Source organism: Phalacrocorax aristotelis, chromosome 9 (assembly GCF_949628215.1).
Source record: "Phalacrocorax aristotelis chromosome 9, bGulAri2.1, whole genome shotgun sequence".
NCBI lineage: Eukaryota > Metazoa > Chordata > Aves > Suliformes > Phalacrocoracidae > Phalacrocorax > Phalacrocorax aristotelis.
The window spans coordinates 24,673,102-24,694,321 of NC_134284.1; the positions used below are offsets into that span (position 1 = coordinate 24,673,102).

General features: G+C 42.2%; 1 protein-coding gene across 9 annotated transcripts in view; it reads left to right on the forward strand.

Annotated features, from left to right (window-relative positions):
- The window catches only part of EVL (Enah/Vasp-like), a 155,535-nt gene that overhangs the window by 60,832 nt on the left and 73,483 nt on the right, over positions 1–21,220 (forward strand). For 7 of the 9 annotated variants that reach the window (XM_075103904.1, XM_075103900.1, XM_075103903.1 and 4 more), the window contains exon 2: positions 17,914–18,082. In XM_075103904.1, the coding sequence (XP_074960005.1) occupies positions 17,914–18,082 (169 nt within the window). Of the gene's footprint in view, positions 1–9,041; positions 9,198–17,265; positions 17,539–17,913; positions 18,083–21,220 lie in introns of those variants that run through there. The other 2 variants (XM_075103899.1, XM_075103902.1) reach the window with 2 other exon arrangements.

Genomic DNA, 21,220 nt, shown 5'->3' on the forward strand with positions numbered 1-21,220 from the left:
AATTTCATGGCAACCCCAAAACCTGTGACATGGCCTGCAAGATTGATGATGATCATTCTGAAGATCTGCTGCTCCCAATGCATCCTTTATGATCGCTTTGCAGCCTTATTGCACCTTCAGGTTTTGTTGTTACAGGGGATTGCTTTCATAAGGTATAATGAAATCAGCAACTGGCTACGTGTAGCCAAAATGCCTAAATATACTGTCTGAAGTGCTTTTAGTAGAAGTTTAGTCCTCAATACTATTATATATAAACATCAGCGGTGAAATGATGCTGTATTTGGCAGTAGTCTGAAGCTGTCTTTAAAAGGGACTGTGCGTGCCAGTGCGGAGGCGTTGGTGGTCGTTGGCTGCAGATGCAGCAGCTGGTGAGGGCACTGGTGGAGGTGAGCAGTGATTCTTTGAGTGACCCTCACTACCAACCTCTCTTTAGTTTGCTTTCCTAAGGAAATAAGGCTTATGCAGTTGCTTCACCTTTCTGTGTGTCTCATCCTTTTCCTTCTCTCTACCACCTTCCCAGTAGCTGACCAGCAGACTCAGAAAAGTCAGCCTAGTTTCACAGGAATAAAAGTCACTGGTTTGTGAGACTCAGCAAGTGGATGGAGAGGAGAGTGATTGAAACTGGAGCCCTTCCCAAGGTAAAGGCAGCACGTGGCCTGGCTGACCAGCCGCTTGCTGCCAACCTGCACGTGTTGTGTAGCTGACCATTTAGTAGACTCATAACTCCTGAGAAGTGGTGCTGTATGGTGTATCTGCATGATGGGAATGTCACAGGGGACATATCAGAGTCAGGAACATCATTTTAGAAGAGGTAAGGAAGGCTGCTAGGGGAAAAAGAGTACAAATCATGGGAAAGCAAGGATGCTTCTGCCGTTATTCAAAATAGTCTTTCCTTTCCTCTTTGGTGTCTTGTGCATTGCAAACAATGTGCAGCTTTGATTTAGAGAAATACACGGTCATCTTGCAAAATCTCAAACATTGCACACAAATAAGTCTGGTGCACAAATGTGCTCAGGGATCCTGTTTCAATTTTGGCACTCATGAAATAGTTGTATCTGCCAGGCAATGGGGACAAATCTTTGCCAAGAAATAATGGAAGGAGGGAAGGTGGGGAAAGGACTGGGCTGCTGTTTAAGTACTGTCAGTAGTTTTGAACAAAGGGTTTGCTTCCTGCACATCTTCATTCACTAGCCCTCATGTTTATTTTTATTAAAATGATCTGCAAATTATTCTTTGTATGTAATTTAGGGGTAAAAAACCCCCTGCTGATTACAGCATGTTAATATACAGATTTTTGAATACTGTTGATTTACATTTGGTGCTGTTTTATGCCCACGTTGAACAGGGCTCTACCTTTTCTGTGATGGGAAGCTACCAATGATTAGACCTGCAATGTTCACTTTTTATTAGAATGAAGATACTTAGTGTAAATACATACTCAGTTATACAGACTGTTGTTTGTGCCCAGGCATAATTTGTTATTCTTCCCAGTTGAAGCATTTCTGCAAACATCGAGGCCACATTAGCTGCCCATCAGTGCAGACACTGGATATAAGATAAGGCTCCAATAGCCCAGTATCATTTACCTTGTTTTACTGCCTGACTGATCACACAGATGATATGAAAGATAAGTTTCTGCTGCAGCTGAAATTGCTGATGGGGGTTTTTCCACCAACTTCAGCAAGAAAGGAGCAGATATTGCATCATGCAAAACTAGCATAGCATCCTGTTAAATGTTACAAGGGATTAATGTAAGAACTCCGACTTATCTGTTATAAGATGAGAAAAAAGTGAAAGGAATATGGATGGTCTATGGTTGTTACAGGAGAAACCTTCCCAGTCTGTCCACTCCACAGTGTATTAAATGGTAGCGAAAGACGTGGTGATTTGACGTGACAAACTGCTGACCATACCTATTCCACCTCCAGGGATCCTTCTGCAAGGTGAAGTTTCCCTGTGTCCATAAGACAACTATTATTTCCAACCTATCCTATTATGAAAAGCACAAATATCAGAAACAAGTGTAGAAATAAGGCCAGGCATTCTTCATCTTGGTGTGAACTTAGTCTCTCGTCCTTCTATAACCTCAATAAATGCCATCTGAGTGCATCTTACTTCCCTAAGCAGTAGAGATCACCAGCTTTTGCAGCTGTCCTGCGCAGCACAGCCTTCACTTCACTAGTGTGCTTTTGGCCCTGACTTTTAAAGGATAGTGTTGCTGTCTTGAAAAGCGCATTCCCAATTAATGTCAAATGTTCTCAGCCTGGCAACCTGAACATCAGGCAGGCACATGCCTTTAGAGAACTGCAAGTAATAAAAATACAGTTAAATGTAATTTCTGATCATTTTTCATCAGCTTCTTCCCTTCCAAACTCTTGGGATTGAAGAGACTAACCTTCTTTTTACTCCAGCACCCCTTATATCAAAAAACCTCTCCTTATCTTCACACCTCCTAGACTGTACCTCACTCATCCGTGTGCCTCTAGAAGGCTTACAATAAAAACACTTCCAAAGGGGTTATGTTGCCCACAACATGCTATAGAGGTGTCTCATGATGGAAGTATCTTATCTGCTCAGTAAAACATGATGTTTGAATTACATTACTTAGCAGTGGATAGCATTAAATGACAAAGGTTAGTACTAGGAATGAGCAAGTGCTAGTGTTAAGAGAGAAGCTCCTAATCTCTCTTCTAGACTATGTTAAAGTTGGTATTTCTTGTTTCAGATTGAAACCCCAGAAATTTATATGATATCCCCATAAATTAGGAGCTATGAAAAATAATGTATGCAGTTCAAATGACCACTGCCTACAGCTGCTGAAACCACTTGTGATAATCTCTTTACCAAAGTCTAAGAAACATCCAGGCTGAAGGTGAAAACATGTCTGCTGTGGAGTAATGTTGGGGGATAGCATATGCTTGGTGACATAAGTATAAGAACGTTTTTCAGCTGATACCCCAAGTAGGTGTGTATTGACACTCAGAACGTTGCTAATGGCTCTTTAGATCAAGGTCATTGATTTGTTTTAACATTAAAAAAAGTTATGTGGAAGAGCTAAGTACAACTCCTAAAATCTTCAGTACAGAAGAGGGTTTGTAACAGTCTCTACTCCTTAATTCTCAGCCTCTGGAAAAGACAGGAGATGATAAGCTTCATCTGAGGCTACTGATGGGAACAGTAACTGCTCTTTACCTGCTTCTGGAGCAGGTGGTGTGGCTGGTTCTGACTATAAGCAAGGAGGTGCCTTCTGCGTGCAGCAGGGAGATGCCCATGCTGGTGGCTGCACTGGAGGCTTAGAAGGTACGGTTCTTTGCACTACTGGCTGCCATGAAACAACATGGAAATGTTTGTTTAATAGGGACTGTAAAATGTCCCAGGCACTCAAGACTCTTAAGTACTTTCATACTTTCAGAGGAACTTTTTCTGGCAAACTTTGATCATATTAAATAAATTTCCCATAATATCGTAATGCTACATTTGTTATAAATGTGCTGATTTGCGGATGCACAATTAGCTGACTCAAGCAAAAAAGCATTATAGATATCCTGTGTATGAAGTGGCAGTTTATTTCTCTCCATATGGTCTATAACTTGTTCCATGCTGCTTAACGTGAGGTCTGGGCTTACTGCCCATTGCTCATCACAGTTTATTGAGAGCAAAACTGAAGGCAGCCACAGAGTTAATTCTTTGCAATACAGTTATTGCCTTAACGCAATACCTAAGCTGTTTGCATCAGCCAAAATAGACAGTCCCCCTGAAAGCAGGTGAGTCCTGACTGTTCCCTTTGTGGAGCAAAGGGGTGGAGACAAAATCATCTTAGGGAAGGGCACTGCATGAACTGAGAGTCAGGGGCTTCCCAGCAGGAAAACACGGGGCTCCCCAAATCTTGCCTAACTCAGGTCCTTTAAAAGATTTGGTATGTTTTTTTTCTGCCATGTGTTTATTTGTCACTGCTTGAATGGATCTATACCAAGGGTTAAATCTTGTCTCTTTTAAGTCCATGGCAACACTTCCTTGGACCTCAGCAGTGATGGGATTGCATCCTAAACTAATAGTCTCAAGACGACCCTCATTTGTAAAATATACTCAGTGCAGGAACAATTGTTTTGCTGTCAAAGTGGCCGTTAGCACCTTACCTCTGCCCATTTTTAACTCTTGTAATACTAAATAAATATATTCTACTCCCCTATCCAGTCTCTCTCCTGCTCCTTTATAATTAGTGAGGAGCATGAAAAAATGATTTGAGCCCAATAACATATATTGACATACAGGGTTAAACTTTCTGAGGACAAGGAATTTTTTTTTTGTCTCATCAGCAAGTTTAGCAGTTGCAAGTCTCAGTGTATGAGGAAATGTCTTACATTCAAAGACTATTAACAGCTGTGAAATTAGTTTTGCAAATCTAACTATATATCTGCATATTTTATATGCTGTTATGTAGCATTTGTGCATATATTAATATAATTTTCTTGTAGTTTATCAAATTTGAGTGTACAGTTTCAGTGTGAACTTTCAGATTTCTTAATCATGAGGTCATTAAATGAAAACATGCATATGCAAATTTTGAATTTTGTGCAGTATAATAAGATGCCTTTTTGGAGTAACACTGAATTAAAACTAACAGATATACATGCATAAAAAGTTATTTGGAAGGTGTGGAATGTAAGCCAATTAAGAAAAAATGTTTTAATCATGTCTGCCTTCAAAGAGTCTTATATGGTTACAGTTTTATTTTTGTGTTATGATTGTAGTAGTCTTTTTAGAGTATACACAACACATTCTACAGTGCATCTTCATTTCATTCTTAAAAATTAACTAGGTTTTGTATTTGGAGATAAGTCATTTCGGGGCTGAGACACTCACCTTCCTGGGTTCAGTCTGTAGCTCTAAGGATTGAAAATATATAGCATTATTGTCTCATACAGTCATGTTTCATCCGGTAATGAAACTCTCCAAAAGAGAGCGATTACGTTACTTGGACGTCTTTGGAACATGAAAGCCTAGTACATGGCCAGCAGATGTGCTGCTCGGAAACCTATGAGGATATTCACATAATTGCAACTAAAGCCTCACTTCTGTGCTCAGGAATCCTGACCTTCTCACACAGATCTCAACACATGACTGAAATAATCTGTTTATCCAGCATACGGTCCTTTGTGAGGACAGGGTGGAAATCAGCTACTGGGTCTTATTTGCCATTTGTCCCAGAGGGTTGTTTCCTTCTAAGTGCTAGTCCAGGGCCACAGAGACATCTTAGCAATGCAAAGGGGTGATCAGAGGCACTTCTGCTGTAATGGATGCTGCAGTGCTTAATGAAATTAATTTGGCTTATGACGGGAGCACTGGGAGGCAGCGCTGGGCTTTGTCCCGCTCACTGTCACTGTTTCCCGGCGTGAGACTCGATGTGTCAGTAGTGGCCTGCCCTTTGCTTTGGGCATGCACAGTGCTAGCAGGAGCTGGGGGGTGGCTGGGAGTTTTCGGGTATGCTTGAAGATGTTTGTGTCCAGGAGAACCAAATCTTTAAAACCACATTATCCTAGGTGACACTATTGTAGCTGATGTTTGTGTGTAAGGAGAATCATGTTTGCTTGATTTAGCAGGAAAACTATTGTGACAGCTAAGTGCTGTCTCCTTCCCGCAAAATCAGTGACTGTATCTATCCCAGACACATGAAATCAGAAATAAGATGGCTTCTCAGAGCTTTCATTAGTCTGTCTTCCTGCATCACTCTGCCTAGAACAGTGGAGCCAGTGTGGCTGAGCTGGGCAATTAGTCATCTGAGTCCATAGTTATTTGGAGTTGTATTTTTCAGGTTATGTCCTTCTTTTCTAATACATGCAGTAAAGTACTGTTTACATGGACAAACTCTAAAATAATAGTCTAAGCACTGTATGAACTATACAGAGGAACTGCCACTTGACTCCAGATAAAGTCACGTTTTAAATTCATGAAAAGCAGGATTTTTTGAATGAAACAAGGTGGTGCTCAAAATCCATCCAGATGTCAAAGCAGAAACGTGCAGTATCAGGAAAACACAGCCAAACTGATATCCCAGAAAAGTGGTAATAAAATGTTTCATTAAACAGAAAATAAGACATAACAAAACACAACAGAAAAAGCTTTGCTTAAAGGTCAGTGACAACTTTATTTCTTGATGGGTTTTAAACTTCCCTCATCAGTTGAAAACTGAAACCCTTCAGTCATACAGAGAGGTACTGCAGAGGAATCAGAAACTGCAGCTGAACGGGTGACGCTCTAGCAACTGTGAGATCAACCAGATTTTGACACCCATGTTTTTACTAGGTGCCATTGCACCAATAGTTTCTGCAGGTCTTTCAGTTGGACTGTGAAAGCAATCTTTTATAACAGGAAAACCAGTGAATCTGAAAAGCTCTGCTCAGGTAGCGTGGCGTTTGTGGGCCTTGCTCCCCAACAGAAGCTGCACTTGAAGTGTTTATATAGCTGGTGTGCCGTGCCAAATTCAGCCTATTTCTTACACTCTGTTCTTCTTGCTATATTAAATGGGGATTTGAGGTTATTCACATATATGCTGCACTCGAAACTGCAAGGACATGAGGGACTGTGTGATCTCCTCAGGGCTCTGTGGATTTTGCTCTCATTAGTGGAGACTTCAGAGCCTCCGGTGCTGACTCCCAGAGAGAGCACGTGTGCATGGGATGCTACAGGCTGCCTCTGTGACAGAATCACAGGCCCCTGCTGTGTTTTCAGCAGGTCTTCAAGAACTGAGCAGCTCCACCATTTGTGGGGTGCTTTGGGAGGTCACCTGGGTGCCACCACTACTCCAGGTCACGTTTGGGCAGATGGGCAAAAGGGATCAAAGTAGGTGAGAAAGATAAGATTTTGTGCAGTGGTTTACAGGAGGGAGGTAGTTAATTTGCATTGCACGTTAGGGAAGTGGGTTTGTAATGCCCAGGTGGGCACAAAGTGGCTCAGCAAAATGCTGCAGTGACACACAAGTGGGTGCGGACCTTCCTATCCCCTCCCACATGCTGATACTGCACTACCTTCCTGGGATCACATCATGGCATGGCTCAAGTAATGACATGGGAGAAGTATTTTCTTAAGCAATGTGTGTTACAAAGTGCTATTAATATAAAGGAGATTAAGTTGTCAGGCAGGGAGAGCTTGTGATGGCCAGAGGAAGGGAGAGGCAGTTGGGATCTCTGAGCATCCCGTGGGTTTATTCTGCGGTTGTTTGCAGTTTGTATTTCCACTGTCCATGTTTGTGTAATCACAGATAACAGGTGATGTATTTAGACACGTTAAGAGAACTTGTGAGCACACTAACAAAAAAAACCCCTCAGATAATTTAATGTGAACATGGGAAGAAAACCCCAACTTTCTCTACTTACAACCAGACCACAGCAGGGTCCATCCAGTTCTCCCTGTTGCATTCTCTTGGCATTAGTTCTCCCTTTCCTCTTAATCTCCTCATGCCATAAGGCACCCCTACCCTGAAGTGAAGCTGGGAAGACTAGATACCATTTGCAGAGTGTTTACATCCATGTATACAAGTTTGCCAAACCAAGGAATGGGCAGAAAAGAAGGATTATCTGTCTCAAGGGCCTGCCACCTCTGAGAGGTAGCCCACCAAAACCGCTGCAGTTTTACCCCAGCTATGGTAGCACTAAAGTATTAATTTGCTGTTCTGCTCTCCAAGACCTCAATTCTTTTTGCTGTAGTATTTTCAATTATTATTCCCACATTTGCAAAGTTTCAATTTGTGTTAATAGGCCATCTTGCTGCCATATCCAAATGGCAATGCCCAGTTAATGGAGTGGCAGAGTAGGCAAACGAGAGCTTGCAGAAATAGCAAGGGAGATGTTACCACAGGGGAAAACCAAGTTCCCTGTTAACAGGAGGGTGTGGATGCATGCAATCGCCTATGTCGGCAGCTCATGGCAGGATGGAAATGAAGGCTTGTAGTCTTTCAGTGATCTCCTGCAGGCACATCACAGTAAAGGAGGCTTAGTTTCGCAAGGCACACTAATTAAAAAATAGGCACTACATAGAACTAACTGTCCGAAAGGAAATAGCGGATGGCACGTTTTCTACAGCAGAAGCTGTGAGATAAGGTATCATCCAGCTTATAGCTGTGATCTCCTCAGTGGTTACTCCAAGCCAAATCCTGCATGCCGTTTGTGAGAGGCTTAGCGCAGGGCAGGCAGGAGTGCAGGGGAGAGGAGACAAAGTCTCATCTTTGCTGTCTCCAGGTACCAGCTGGCTGAGGGCCAGTCCGCTGCTGAGCCAAACAGGGGGTGTCCCAGCTGCTGGTGATGGAGGGAGGGCACGCTCTGCTTACATACCCCACAGAGCAAATTTTGTCCTGTTCTTTAAATGTTCGAGATTTCCCCATGTCCTTCTATAAGCTACTTGACAGATTGCCTCCTTCTGTGAAGATGTGTTACTTAGTTTATGTATTTATGGTGATGGCCCAAGGAGGACAACGGGGTTGGAGAGAGTCAAAAAAAAAAAGCTCTTGCTCTGGCCGGACCCCAAGTTAGCCAGGTGTAAGGTGGTTCCCATCCAAAAACTGTATTGCCATGGTAGCTGAGAGTCAGCATGCAGTGGCGTGGCACTGCGCTGTGCCAGTTCAAGTCTGGGGCTGGAGCCGGTCCCCAGCCAGCCAGGAGGCAATGCCAGGCTGGTGGCAAGGCAGGACAGGGGTCCTAGGTACTGCCGGGGCCCCTGGGTTTGGTTCTGCACCGTGCAAACACCCATGCCATAAATGAATAACAGCAATTTTTTCTGGGTCTGAGATTTGTTTGCTTTTTCTTTTTCTTGGACAGTGAACCTGTACCTTGAGAAAATAAGCTAAATGTTTTTAATATCTATGCCACCAATGAGGCAAAGGCAGCGCATCTAATCTTAATCTATATTGTCTGGACTTTCGTTCAGTAAATCAGCTGAGAGAGAAAGAACACATTTCTTCTTTAAAGTCTCTTCCCCGCCCCTGCTGTATAAGTCTTACTTCCTGCCCTTCTGCTCTCTCAATAACGCTTCCCTTTCCTGTTTTGGTTATAAGCCTGTATAGACCCCTGGCTTGTCTCCCTGCCAAATTTGTCTTCTGCTCAGTAATAAGGTGAAATAGCCTATTTGGGTTTAAGCACACGTGCTGGACTTGAGCATATACTCCTGTGAGATTACCTGACCAGGTCTTCCTTGATGGCAGCCAGGTAAGTGTCTGGGGACTGTGCAGGATGGCAGGGAATTTGTTGACCAGGGTTAATGTGACTGGATGGGAAGGAGAGCATTTATTGTCACAAACGCAGAAGGTCTGTGTTTTCGTTATAGCCTCACAGGATAATTTATAATTGTATAAAAGGGTCATTAAGCTTTTATGGGAATGCTACATTAATATGCACCCCCTGGCAGTGAGGGAGAGGCTGACTTGATGGAGCAAGCCTCCTTCATTCCTGGTCTGCCTCCGTCGACTCCAGGGGAATCGTCACAGGTTTATTTGCATTTCTGTGGGATTGAAGGGAAACCAAGGCAAAGTGATGCCAGCTTTAACGAAAGACCTTTATGTTGATTTCTTGTGTTCACTTAAGAGTCTGCCTCTCCTGATTATTAGTTATGTTTATGATCTTTCAAAGCCTTTGTATAAGGTATTATTCTCCTGAAATATGGATATGAGAGAGAGCCCTCAGTCATATATTTTCACTTGACACTTCAGTTTTGGATTTTGCATAATGCATATTTTATACAATTAGTTACTTCTTGTTTTTATTTCTGTAATTTAAGGGTGAAGGGAAATGGTTTATATGAATAGCAACCTGATCTAGTCAAGTTGCTTTTTTACTGTTTTTAACTAATTGGATTCATAGTGTTTTCCCAGGCCATTTAGTTGATTTATTTTTAGGAACTTCTGAACATCTACTTAATATTTACCTTTAGGAACTCCCAAAGTATATCTTCAAGGTGGTATGCAAAAGCTGAAAGTGAACCATGCTTCACTGCAGAAAGAAATGTTGCATGAATTAAAGCATTAACAGAGCAATGGAGTTTCTCCATTAGGAGACAGCAGTGACCTGATGTTATTGGAGCAGGTAGAAGCTGAAGGGAAAGTGACTCTGGGAGCCTGGCTGCTTGGCAGTGATGGCACTTCGCTGAATCACTACACTTCCGCTAAGAAGTGCCTGTTGCAAAAAAAGCAGTTCTCTTAAAGCATTTTTTTAAGATGTTGAGTTGAGATACCGATGACTGGAGTTCCCCTTAGAATCATGTAGATTCTTACGCTTCAGTTTGCAAAACCTACCAGAAAAGTGATGGGTTAAAATTAACTCCACCACGTAGTTTCAAAATCTCAGCAACATAAACTAAGCAGATGTGCTGGCTTACAAGGGCATCAATCTGCAGCCACTCTGCCGGCCCTAAATCTCCGCAGATTGGCAGATGTGCTATTTAAGTGCCGCAGCGGACACCAAGAGGTCAGGGCTTTCCACAGTCTTTCACTGGCGTTGTTGAGGACTGAGCTGCTTTGGACTGACAGTCAGGCCCAGGTGGAGCATCTCGTCTGCTGCATTATTGTTTTGCATACTTTATTTATTTTTTGTATTTCTACTCACTTCTTCCATGCTCAAGAGCACTGAGGGGTGACAGAAGGTTATGCAAGTTTCTCTGGTCATGCCAGGATCGCATGCATGTTCCTGAATTTAGCAACTCATCTCCCGAAGTCCTGGCTTAGTGTGAGATCTGGGCGTCTCATAAACTATCTCTTTTTTGGTTTCCAGCTGAAGTGTCTACAATGGATGTCTGCAACAGGTACTGGACATGGCAATTCCCACTGGGTACGCCAATGTAACAAGGGAGAATTCAAAAGTAATGCCTCATTGCTAGCAGAAAGAAGAGTAACCCTTAAATACTCTTCCTTCTGCAGGTGAATTGGTGTTTGTCTTACTCTTGTTAATGCTGTAGGTACCAGTGTTACCATTTCCTGCTCTGTGAAATATGTATTTATCTTGCAGGTGTGTCATGACTTTATTTAACAGTGTCAGTCTTTTTGAGAGCTGCTTATGAAGGAGGTTTTGTATTTGTACTATTTTCTTGTAATTATTTAATATTAAACTGTTTAGATGCTGGAGTTTAACAGTGGAGAAAGGTGATGGCCAGGCACCTGCAGCAGATGCTCAATGCAAAAGGTTCACCTCCTGCTCTTGATGCAGCCAAAGTCCAGCACCAAAGGCAGATCTTCCATGTGTAAACACGAGCTGAGCAAGAGACCAAAAAATAGCAGCTCCCCTGGGAACTGGGTTTCATTTCAGGCTGACAGAGGCAAGGGCAACACTGTCATGGAGGTATCTCTGCACATGCAGGCAGCCAGGAGTGCAAACTGAGGACTGACCACTGGGTCCATGGGTTGGTTTTTCAACAGGTCCCAGGAAATGGAACTCAAAAAAGCAAATGGGGATAGTTGTTGTGACACCTCAATATTATATATGAAACTGTGACTGCTATTTTTCTAAACGTCTGCTAGAAAACATTTAGGCATCTACATGTCACTGGGGATTAGAAGTTCCTATCTGAATGTAAAGTCCCTATGGGTTTCCACTATCCTTTAGTGTGATCGAGTGGCTAAATGCTGTTCTTTAACAAAGAGGTTTTGCTGTGTTGCTGAGGAAATAAGTTCTTCAGTGCTCTGGGACAGAGGTAGGGTGAATGATGCTGACACTGACTGTCCTGTGAGTTTGGTTGCAGAGGGAAGCAGGCTTTGAAAAAGGAGGTCCCAGAAGGCGTCACAAGCATGGCTGATGATGTATTGGAGAAATGAGCTTACCAATGAGAAATGGGGTCATGAGCGAAGCTGGTGGTGAATCTCTGGTGGGAAGGCTGGAGAACACCTGCACTACAGCAAGCTTTATCTGTAATGAGCTCAGATCTCAGACATGGTCTACATGAGCCCAGATGGCCTGGCTGACTTGTGTTTAGAGGGTCTCCCAGGTTTTTTGTTATGTAAATCCAGTTGTCTGAGAGAAGTGTCCACCTGCTTCTATAAAGATTACTACTGAAACACTCTCCCTGCATCCCAATCGTTATTATATTTGTTGTAGTGGAACCAATTAAAATGTTTAGCAAATTAGTCGATTAGAATTTGCAGTACACTTTGAATGCTGCAGGAACATAACTTGTAGCTTACTATTGAGGTTAGCACAGATACGTGTCACACAGACCACACATCTCCATATACAGGTTTTTGTATTTATGTTAGCTGTTTAAGCTGACATTGAGAGAATTCTTTCAGCTTCTTAAATCAGCATTAGCATCTATTTCTTGCATGTCAGGTTTCACCGCACAGCTGTGACTTTCTGTAGGCACAATCAGTGGAGAAGTAGAGCGAGATGTATTAAATGGCTTGTGAGTTATCTTGCATGTTCTGTGTGCTGAGGGTTCGTTCCCAGGTAGGACAAGCCTTGGGCAAAGTAGTATTAACAATTTCTGACACCAATAAGGATGGTTAGGTCAGTCCAAAATAATTTTTAATTATTAATCATGTAGAGTGCACGGGAAGGGGGGAGGGGCTGGAGAGGGGGGGAATGGATGAGAAATAGAAATTAAAAATAAGGTAAATATTTGTGAAAGTAGCTGTTTGCATTTCCATAGAATAGCAGAAGACAGCTCATTTGAAGATGAGAGAATCATAAGCAGCTTGAAACAAGATAGATCTGTAATAGGTTCAAAGCATGATAGCTTGATTTCTGTCAGGGGAGCTTTCACAGTTTATGCTAAGTAAATTTCTGCCCCAAGGAGACAGTTGTGTCTGTAAATATAAGGGATAGTGAAAGTCTCCTTGTCCAGCTGGCATGCTGGACTAGAGCCCACAAAATTAGGTGTTTAACCCTGAAGTTGGTTAGTTGCTGTCATTTGTTACACCTTTTGTGAGCATGAGTCGGTGACCTTCCAAAAGCTTTACGACACTGCTGTGGCTCTGGAAGAAAGTATTTTAAACCTCTCCTGTTGCCCTCTGGGTGGGCTGGTGCTAAACAGGGGTCTGGGCTAGGGCTGGGATAACCTTGTGCCATGGCAGGCTCTGCCCAGGGTCGCTGTTCAGAGGTGGGCTCAGTGTCTCAGTACCACACTCTGCAAAAGTTTTATTCATAAGAAGTACCTTCTAAGAAGAGAATGAAGGTCAATGAAAGAGCAGTGCAGGTTAGCTTCTCATCTTTTTCTTAGTCTGGAACAAGAGAGAAAAGCCTTCAGGCCTCTCTACTAAAGACTTGCCTCCAAATATTATGATTTACTCCCTTTTTTTCTGTTGATTCTCTATTCCAGGTCTTTTGTGGCTCCGTCCTAAGCTTTTTCCTTGTAAATTTGGATAACGCACTAGGCTAGACAGAGAGAAGCAGAAGGATGTTTCCCCAACCCACGCCTCCCCCACTCCCAACCTCCACAGTCATTTCTATCATTTCATTTCCCCCTATGTTTCCTCTTTCTATTTAATTACTTGCAGTCAGCCAGGTAATGTCAAGCAGCCCCATTAAGTCTCATGCGATAATTCACAAATCAGGCAGATACTTTCCCTAAGGCTCCCTGTGTTATCTTTTCCATACTCCTTTGTGCCTCTTTTTTGGCTATCAGACCTTGGTAACCATAAATTTACTAAAAGCCAGGAAGAAAGGACTGCATTTTTCAAGTTCTGCACAGATGGAAGATGAGAGGCATTTCTGGATGAAGCCGTCTTCATTGCAGCACTGTCTCAAAGTGCAGCCTCACTGTTACCTCGAAACTGCTCTCCCTAGATGCAGTAGTCTCTGTACCTTAACTGGTACCTTTAAGCTTGATGTGACCCATTTGGGGCTGGAAGTGCTGCTGACACCGGAGGTAGCAAATCAAGGAGGATACAGCAAATCTGTGCGGCCAGCCCAAGCATGCTATGCAGCCCCGGTGCTGTACTTGGCTGCCCACTCTCACTGGGGCTGGGCAAGAAGGGTCAAAGTTGACCCTTTCAAGAAGGGTTAACTCCAAATTAGCTAATCTGCTAATTTGTGAAGGCAAATCCTAAATAAAAAGATGGAAGACAGTGGGCCAAAATGAGTTAAACAAAATGAAGGAAACAGTATTGCCTGCAAACATATATATATTTTTTAAGCTATAGTTTTGTAATATTGAAAAAATATTCTATGAATCTCAACAGTGAATGCTGGATTTTAGGTACCAGCTGTGAACAAAGGATTTCCCAGTGCAGTCTGCTTCTGTCAGATATGAAGTTAAGCAGATTTGCTTTAACGTCAGGCAAACAAACGTCCTGGTGCAGAGGTTTGCCATCCCACAGATATAAAGCACTGAGGAGAAAATGTTTTCAGAATAGATAGGGGTGGATATTAGGATTTGGGAGTAAAGGGGTCCCTAGGAAGAACCCATTCCCTCCACATGTAAATACAGTCTCAGATCTTCCCTAGAGCATACTGCAGCGCACTGGAGTAGACATTATGCACAAACGTGAACAATGTTGTCATTAAGACCCCTCCATGATGCAGTTTTTGTCTTTTTTGCACGTAATTGCCTATGGTGGAAACCCGGGTGGGTGAGTCTGATGACTTGCATATTAACGTAACATAAAAAATTAATAGGGGAATTAATAATATTTGGAAAGGTATGCAAAACTTGATGAATCTTCTCCAACACATACCCATTTTTCAGTAACTTTTGTGTACTCTTAGCAAGATAAGGCAAGTTCTAGAAGCTACACTCATGACTTTGTGTATAATACTGATATCTGCCAGAGTCTTCTCATGGAGAAAGAATGTGACTGTACAATAGTGTGAATAAAACCCATATTTATTACCTGTTATGTGTAGTTGACATAAGTGTCAATGGTCCCAAAAATAACGGAAAATTTTGCTGGAGCTTCATGAAACCAATGTTGCTTGATTTACATTTAAAGTAATGGACTCCGCAGAGGGTAATAGAGAGGTTCTCACTGACACTTATAAGAGGAATGGGTTTTGGACTGTTTTCAGGGAAGCCCCTTAAAGTGGCAGTGGGAGAGTTGTGCTGTTAGTGGGTAGGGCCAGTACAGAGTCTTCAGGCATAAAGAGTTACACCTCCATTTAGGGTGAGACAGCAAGCTAGCGATGGGTCCCCGGGGGTGATTTAGGTTTTGAAAGATTGATGAAGTGCTTTGCAGGAAAGGATTCCCCTTCTGCTGTACTTGTTTTATGTTCCTTTCTGTTATTTCACTGGAGGCCAGATAACAGGCTTAATCCTGTTTCCATTTAAATGAATGATGAAAAACTTCCATTGACTGCAGGGAGAGCAGGGATTGAGTTTGATGTGTTGCTTTATGTTACAGTAACAATTGGTTGTCATGCATTAAATGTTGCTCTTGGGGTCTATATCTGTATTTCAATCATGAGGTTGTAGAGGGGTTCTTTGCTGCAGTTTTCAATGGCAGCAAGTCTGAAGGCGAAGTTGCTGTATCGACTGAAATCTGGATATGGCATTACAAATAACACCACGGTAAGGCCCTCGTGTCTGTGTGGTTAGGTGCATTCTCTTTTTTGTAAGGAAGGATAATTTAATTAATTCTGACTAAATAAGGAGCCCAGGGCGATTGTGGGTTCCAAAATTAATTTGAAATGGAGACATCATTGGGTCTGATCAGACTTGCTCTGATGAAACCAGTGGCACGCTCTTGCCTCCTTTAGTACAGCAAGGCTTGTAGCAACTGGCAAGGCCTGAGGGGAAGGACCTGGTGTCATGCTGGCTGAATGTGACTGTCCTGGGGACCATGTTTTCTGGGGGCCTGCTGGCTCGCTGGGCAGGGTGTTGCTGTGGCCCTAGGCAGCTGATGCTCCCCCCACCTCTGGAGTTGGAGGTGGCATGAGGCAGCTGGTAGCAAAGGCAGGTGGGCAACACCCAGCCACAAGACCACACCAGAGGTTATTTTTGGCCATTCCACTTTCACATGGCAAAGCTAATCCAGTGTACTCGCATTTTTGCTGGTGCATTTCACTCCCATTCTCCCCATCTGTGGATCCGAGGCAGAGTAAGCGTCCCTGGGCAGGTCTGGAGAATGCAGGCAGTGCCGCCACTGCTGCCAGTGTGCAGCTCTTGCACCAGTTGGAGGATTAGGCAGGCTGGAGTGAGCTCAGATCCTGCAGCTGCTAGTGTCAGATATGGAGAAGCTGCCACGAAACATTCGCTTACCTTAAAAAAAAGAGATGGAGAGGTATTTGCTAGGCGAGTACATCAGCAGAGGTGCAGCTATTCTCCAGGTATCTCATATAACAAAGCAACAGCAACTGGTGGGTGAACTTGATTTTGTAAATTCTGAAGAATATAAATAAAATAATCTTTAGTCTTTCTGATCTGAATATATTGCTCTACTAACAGAATCTAGCTGTTTCCATGCTATGTAATAAAAATACAATTTATTCTGAATTTTATTACCTTGTTCTTTATGGAGATGTCTGCCAGCATTGTTGCTCCCTCTGTAAACATTGTGAAGAGTTTTCAGGCTCTTACCTACAGCCTGAAGCAGGTCTGTGGGCTACCTGGAGACTATGCGAAGTGACTGATGAAACAAGCCGGAGTCAGTAGGCTTTAGGGTACAATGGGGGTTGCATCTGCCTTGGAAATCTTTTTGAGACCCACAAATAAGAAAAGATTGAAAATCGCTGCTGTAATCTACCCAGATCCTCTTAATACTTACAGTAACATGCTCCCTTTCATTGAAATGATGACAGTGGTGGGGTCAGGTGGGTTTGGGTATAATTTACAAGTGGTGTAATCTGGCATGGTGGCAGTGCAGCAATATGGGTTACCACCACCCCGGAGCTTCTCGTGTATTCGTGTGCAAGTGAGGCATTACTGAGGCAAAACAAAAACAAGGACATATATACAAGAGGGAGAAAAAAGGATTTGTGCGCAAAGCAGATTACCACTTGATATTGCATTGCTGAAAATTATTTAGTACGGCTTGGGCTAAGGAAGGGAGGTATATAAATATATATAGGTATATATAAAAGGTATATATATATGGAACTCATATTTCCTCTGGTATAAGAAAAGTGGCTGGGAAGTTAGGAGTGGAAATTGAAGTCCTGATCCATATTGACATGTCACCTCAACAGTATTTGCCAGTGGCATTTCTTGCACAAGAAGGGTGTGTTTTCACACAAATCTAGTATACATATATTAGTCATGAATATGCAAGCAAGAGGTAAAGAACTGATTAATTTCTGTGACTCTACAGAAGAAAAATAGTTATTAATGCTATATAAAATAATGGCTATGTACATTAACACTGGAATACAGACATTTGTGGATTCCCCTTTCCCACTTTCTTTGCTACTAGGATGAAGGAAAAAGGAGTTCCTCTGTGTTTTGCACCGTGTATTCTGGGAATTCTAAGTGCGTCAGCAGGTCTGGGTATTAGGCGTCAGCTGGATTAACGTAATTGATTTCTTTAGTTTACCTAACGTGGCTTTTGGTTCAAGGTCTGCTTGCTTCCAGTTTTAAATGTGTAACTCAGCTGTGGATGTCACGTTTTTTTTGTCAGTAAGCTGTAAATTATTGGTAAGTTTTCATGCAAATATGAAAGGCTTCACTTGCCAGTAGGCACATAAAATATATGGAGCATTCATACTGCTGGACAGTTTTCTTAACATTTGTACAATACAAGTTATTCCCCAGGGCCTAGTATTTTTATATTATATAGATTATCGGTTCAAACAGCAGCATATTGCAGGGTTTTTTTAAGTCTATGAACACATACATGGCAGCTTTAATTTAACAGGCAGATTGCATTCAAAGGATTAAGAGATCTCTTATAAAACATGTGTTGTAAGTAGTTCTGATAATTTCTGTTGGTTTCTTTTCTTTTAGGTATTTTTAGTAGTACACAGCAAATTCACTGGTTTTTTTCCTGATTTTGTTGTTTTTGCTCTCCAGTGAACAGAGTATTTGCCAAGCCCGGGCTTCAGTTATGGTCTATGACGATACCAGTAAGAAATGGGTGCCAATCAAACCTGGACAGCAGGGATTCAGCAGAATCAACATATACCACAACACGGCCACTAACACCTTCAGGGTAGTTGGAGTTAAACTGCAAGATCAACAAGTGAGTAACTGTATTGAGTTTCCTGTAAATTAACCTTTGATCACATTTGATACCATCAGTTCTATACTTCATGCAGTCTAGCAACATTTCCTGCTCCCCGCAAGGTGCCTATCAGTCTGTTTACTCCAGTCATTCAGATTTTGTATAATGTTTTTTGTGCACAGAATATATCATAATTTGTTACTGCTTATTTAACCAAAGTTTTGGTAAATGCCAGAGAGATTTTAATGTTATTTTCCCCCCCCTCCATTTTTGCTTGTGAAATGAGCCTTATTTCATTCTGCAGGTGTTGCTCTCAGCTCCCTCTAACTTACTTTTTGCTCGTTTTTTGTACTATGTATGAAAAAGAAAAACAAATCAATAGTTCTGCACTGCCATCTCACAAAGAGCGGTAGTTACATTGCCGTGATAAGTAATTAGTTCCTCATAATGCATTTTAAAACCCTAGGTGCACACTGTGATCTGATTTACGGCAGCCTAAGTCTGCAGGACCTCCTTGGGTATTAAAGGAGTTATATGGGATTTAGATAATCAGAACTGGGATGAGACCCTGCTCGGCCACCAGATTGCAGCAGCCTGCCTTGTGGGTGTGCTGGGCAGTGTGTGCCATCCATAGCCAAATGGCATGTTTAGACCCTAAATTGCAAAAATATACTTGGGGGGGGGGTAGTGGCGGTGCTATACTGTCATGCCATTTGCATTTTAGAGTAGACATTTCAGAGTCGGGGACTCCCTCTGTGTGTTGACATGAAGCTGGTATGGCAGTGGCAGCCCAGCCTGCCCGGGCTGCCCACCTCCCACACTCACCTCAAGCCCTCAACCTGGCAGAAGAATCAGAAGAGAGTAGGTGGTTGATTTTCTGTTGGTTCAGAGAGCGGCCTTGCCTCCTGGGAAGGTGTGATGAGCACCGCCACCAGCATGAGATGGGCAGGGGCAGGGCAAGCCAAGCCAAGCCTAGCCAGGCCAAGCTGCAGAACCAGGCCCGGGGCACCACTACTTCTCAGTTGCCACAAGTGTTAAATTGACCAATCTGCTCCTGGAAATGCAGACGATGTCCCTCAGCTGTCAGTTGTAATGATGCTTGGGCCAACTGGAAAAGGTAGTCAGGTTGCTTACTAGAAATGTTAATGACTTTTCTACACTGTCCATATACATCATTTTGAAAAAGGAAAGGCAGAATAGAAATAGGTGGGGGGTTTAGCACATCAGTTTTCAGCTCCTTGCAGGGCGCTCTTGAAACATCTGCCTTATCTTTTACCACTGCTTTTATCCTTCTCAGTAAAGGCAATATATTAATGTAGTTCCATTTCAAAAGTAGAAAACATTTTCAAAAATAAGTGAAATACAGCGGCTTCTTAGTCAGTTGTGAAAGCCAGTGGTGCTTTGTAACAGGCCATGCTAGCTCTTCATTTTACATAGCCAGCAGGTGAATGCAAATGATTTTCTTGTGACTAGAATCTAAGATGGGTCTGAATAGCTGGTGTAAAACAAGAAAAATTCATAAAGTCTACAAATACATATGTAAGGGAGACTATGTACCAAAGGTCTGTCTTAACCAGAGTGTACAATTTAAAGAGTAGGATATATTAAAAAGCCAAATCTTGATCTGTACTTTAAACATGTTTTGTATTAACCATAAAATTCTATTTGCTTGCAAATGTTCCTGCGCTTGAAGAGTATGCCATCTAAAAATCATAAATTCAGAAGGAAACAGATAGAATAATATATTTTTCTAGAGTTTAAAAACTAAAAATCCTCCCTCAAACAAACAAAAAAATTATAGGTTTCCTTAGTCACTTAAAACTGTCTAAAAGAATGTATTTGCCTTAAATATGATTACAAAAATCCAGTACAATGAGTGAAGTAAGTTCAAGACAGCATAGCATAGTAGTATTAAAAGGAACATTCTGAAAGTCTCAAGATTCAGAATTTAATATATTTTATATGAGTCTCGCATGAAATCATAAGCTTGCTAGGCTTGCTAAGTATTTGCATTTGACGAGAACAAAAATGAATTTCAGTTAAAATAATCCCCTGTATACGCCATTTCATGCTTGCTTTCAAATTGTGCTAAATCACACTGAAAATGAGGTTTCAGTAAAAGCTGTTGCTTTGCCAGAAAGCCATATTTTTCTGAAAAGGACCAATCTTGAGCTAATATGTGATTTGGCATATAATGAAGCTAATGAAGCTACAAGATTTCTAAGAGCTGAGAAACTAGTTTAAAATATGAAGCGCAATAATACCGTGGAGGAATAATTTTAAGTTTTTATTACATACTGTTTGGCAAAGCACAGCCTAGAGTAATCTTTGTGACTTCACCCTTGCATACCTTTAATGTTTCCCTTTTAATTTTTCTTGTTTTATATTACACCTCTAATAATCTTTATAATTTTCATCCTCTTTTTTTCTTCACTTATCTTCTTCTGTAGGCTCCTTTTGTTGTGTTTGTCTAGCTGCCTTTCTGTTTTGTAGCCCTTTTTTGATGCATGTGTTAGAGTTTATGGTACTGTCTTCTTACTCTGCTTACCTTATCTGTGTTTATCTTCTTCTCTAGCTGACGGGGTCTAAAAAGTTCACTGCCAAGAAATATGGTTTTTAGACTGGCAGATCTTGAGCATCATTCTCACCACTGGGAAGTGGTCACCGACCTCTTGTTGTCCTTATGTGTCGGGGTGACATGCTCATCGCATGCTTGCGAGCAGCAGCAGCGCTAAGTTACAGACCAGCAGTGCATGAATTCCCCTCCCTGATCTGCACAGACACATACATTTGCATAGACTCATGCTGGCATGAGCGGTATTCTGCAGAAAACCAGAAGCAGGCTTCTGAAGCTTTGAAGTAGCCACAGAGGCCAGAACTGGTTTGAAGCTAAGGCCAGATCAGTATTACAATCACTGGATGTCACGAGCTTTGATGTGTCCTTGCAGCCTTCATTTTCTTGTAGCCCAACAGTCGCAAGCAAATGGTTTACCTCTGTGTTGCGACTTGCCAGCCGTTGCTGTAACCTAGCCTATTGTAAAGGCGAAGCGTGTTAGCTTCAGTCACTGTGCGAGAAGTTCGCAAAGCTAAAAACATACAGGTGGTCCATCTTTATGGCTTAGCTGACAAGCAGTAGCTCCCCAGTTCAGAGTCCTG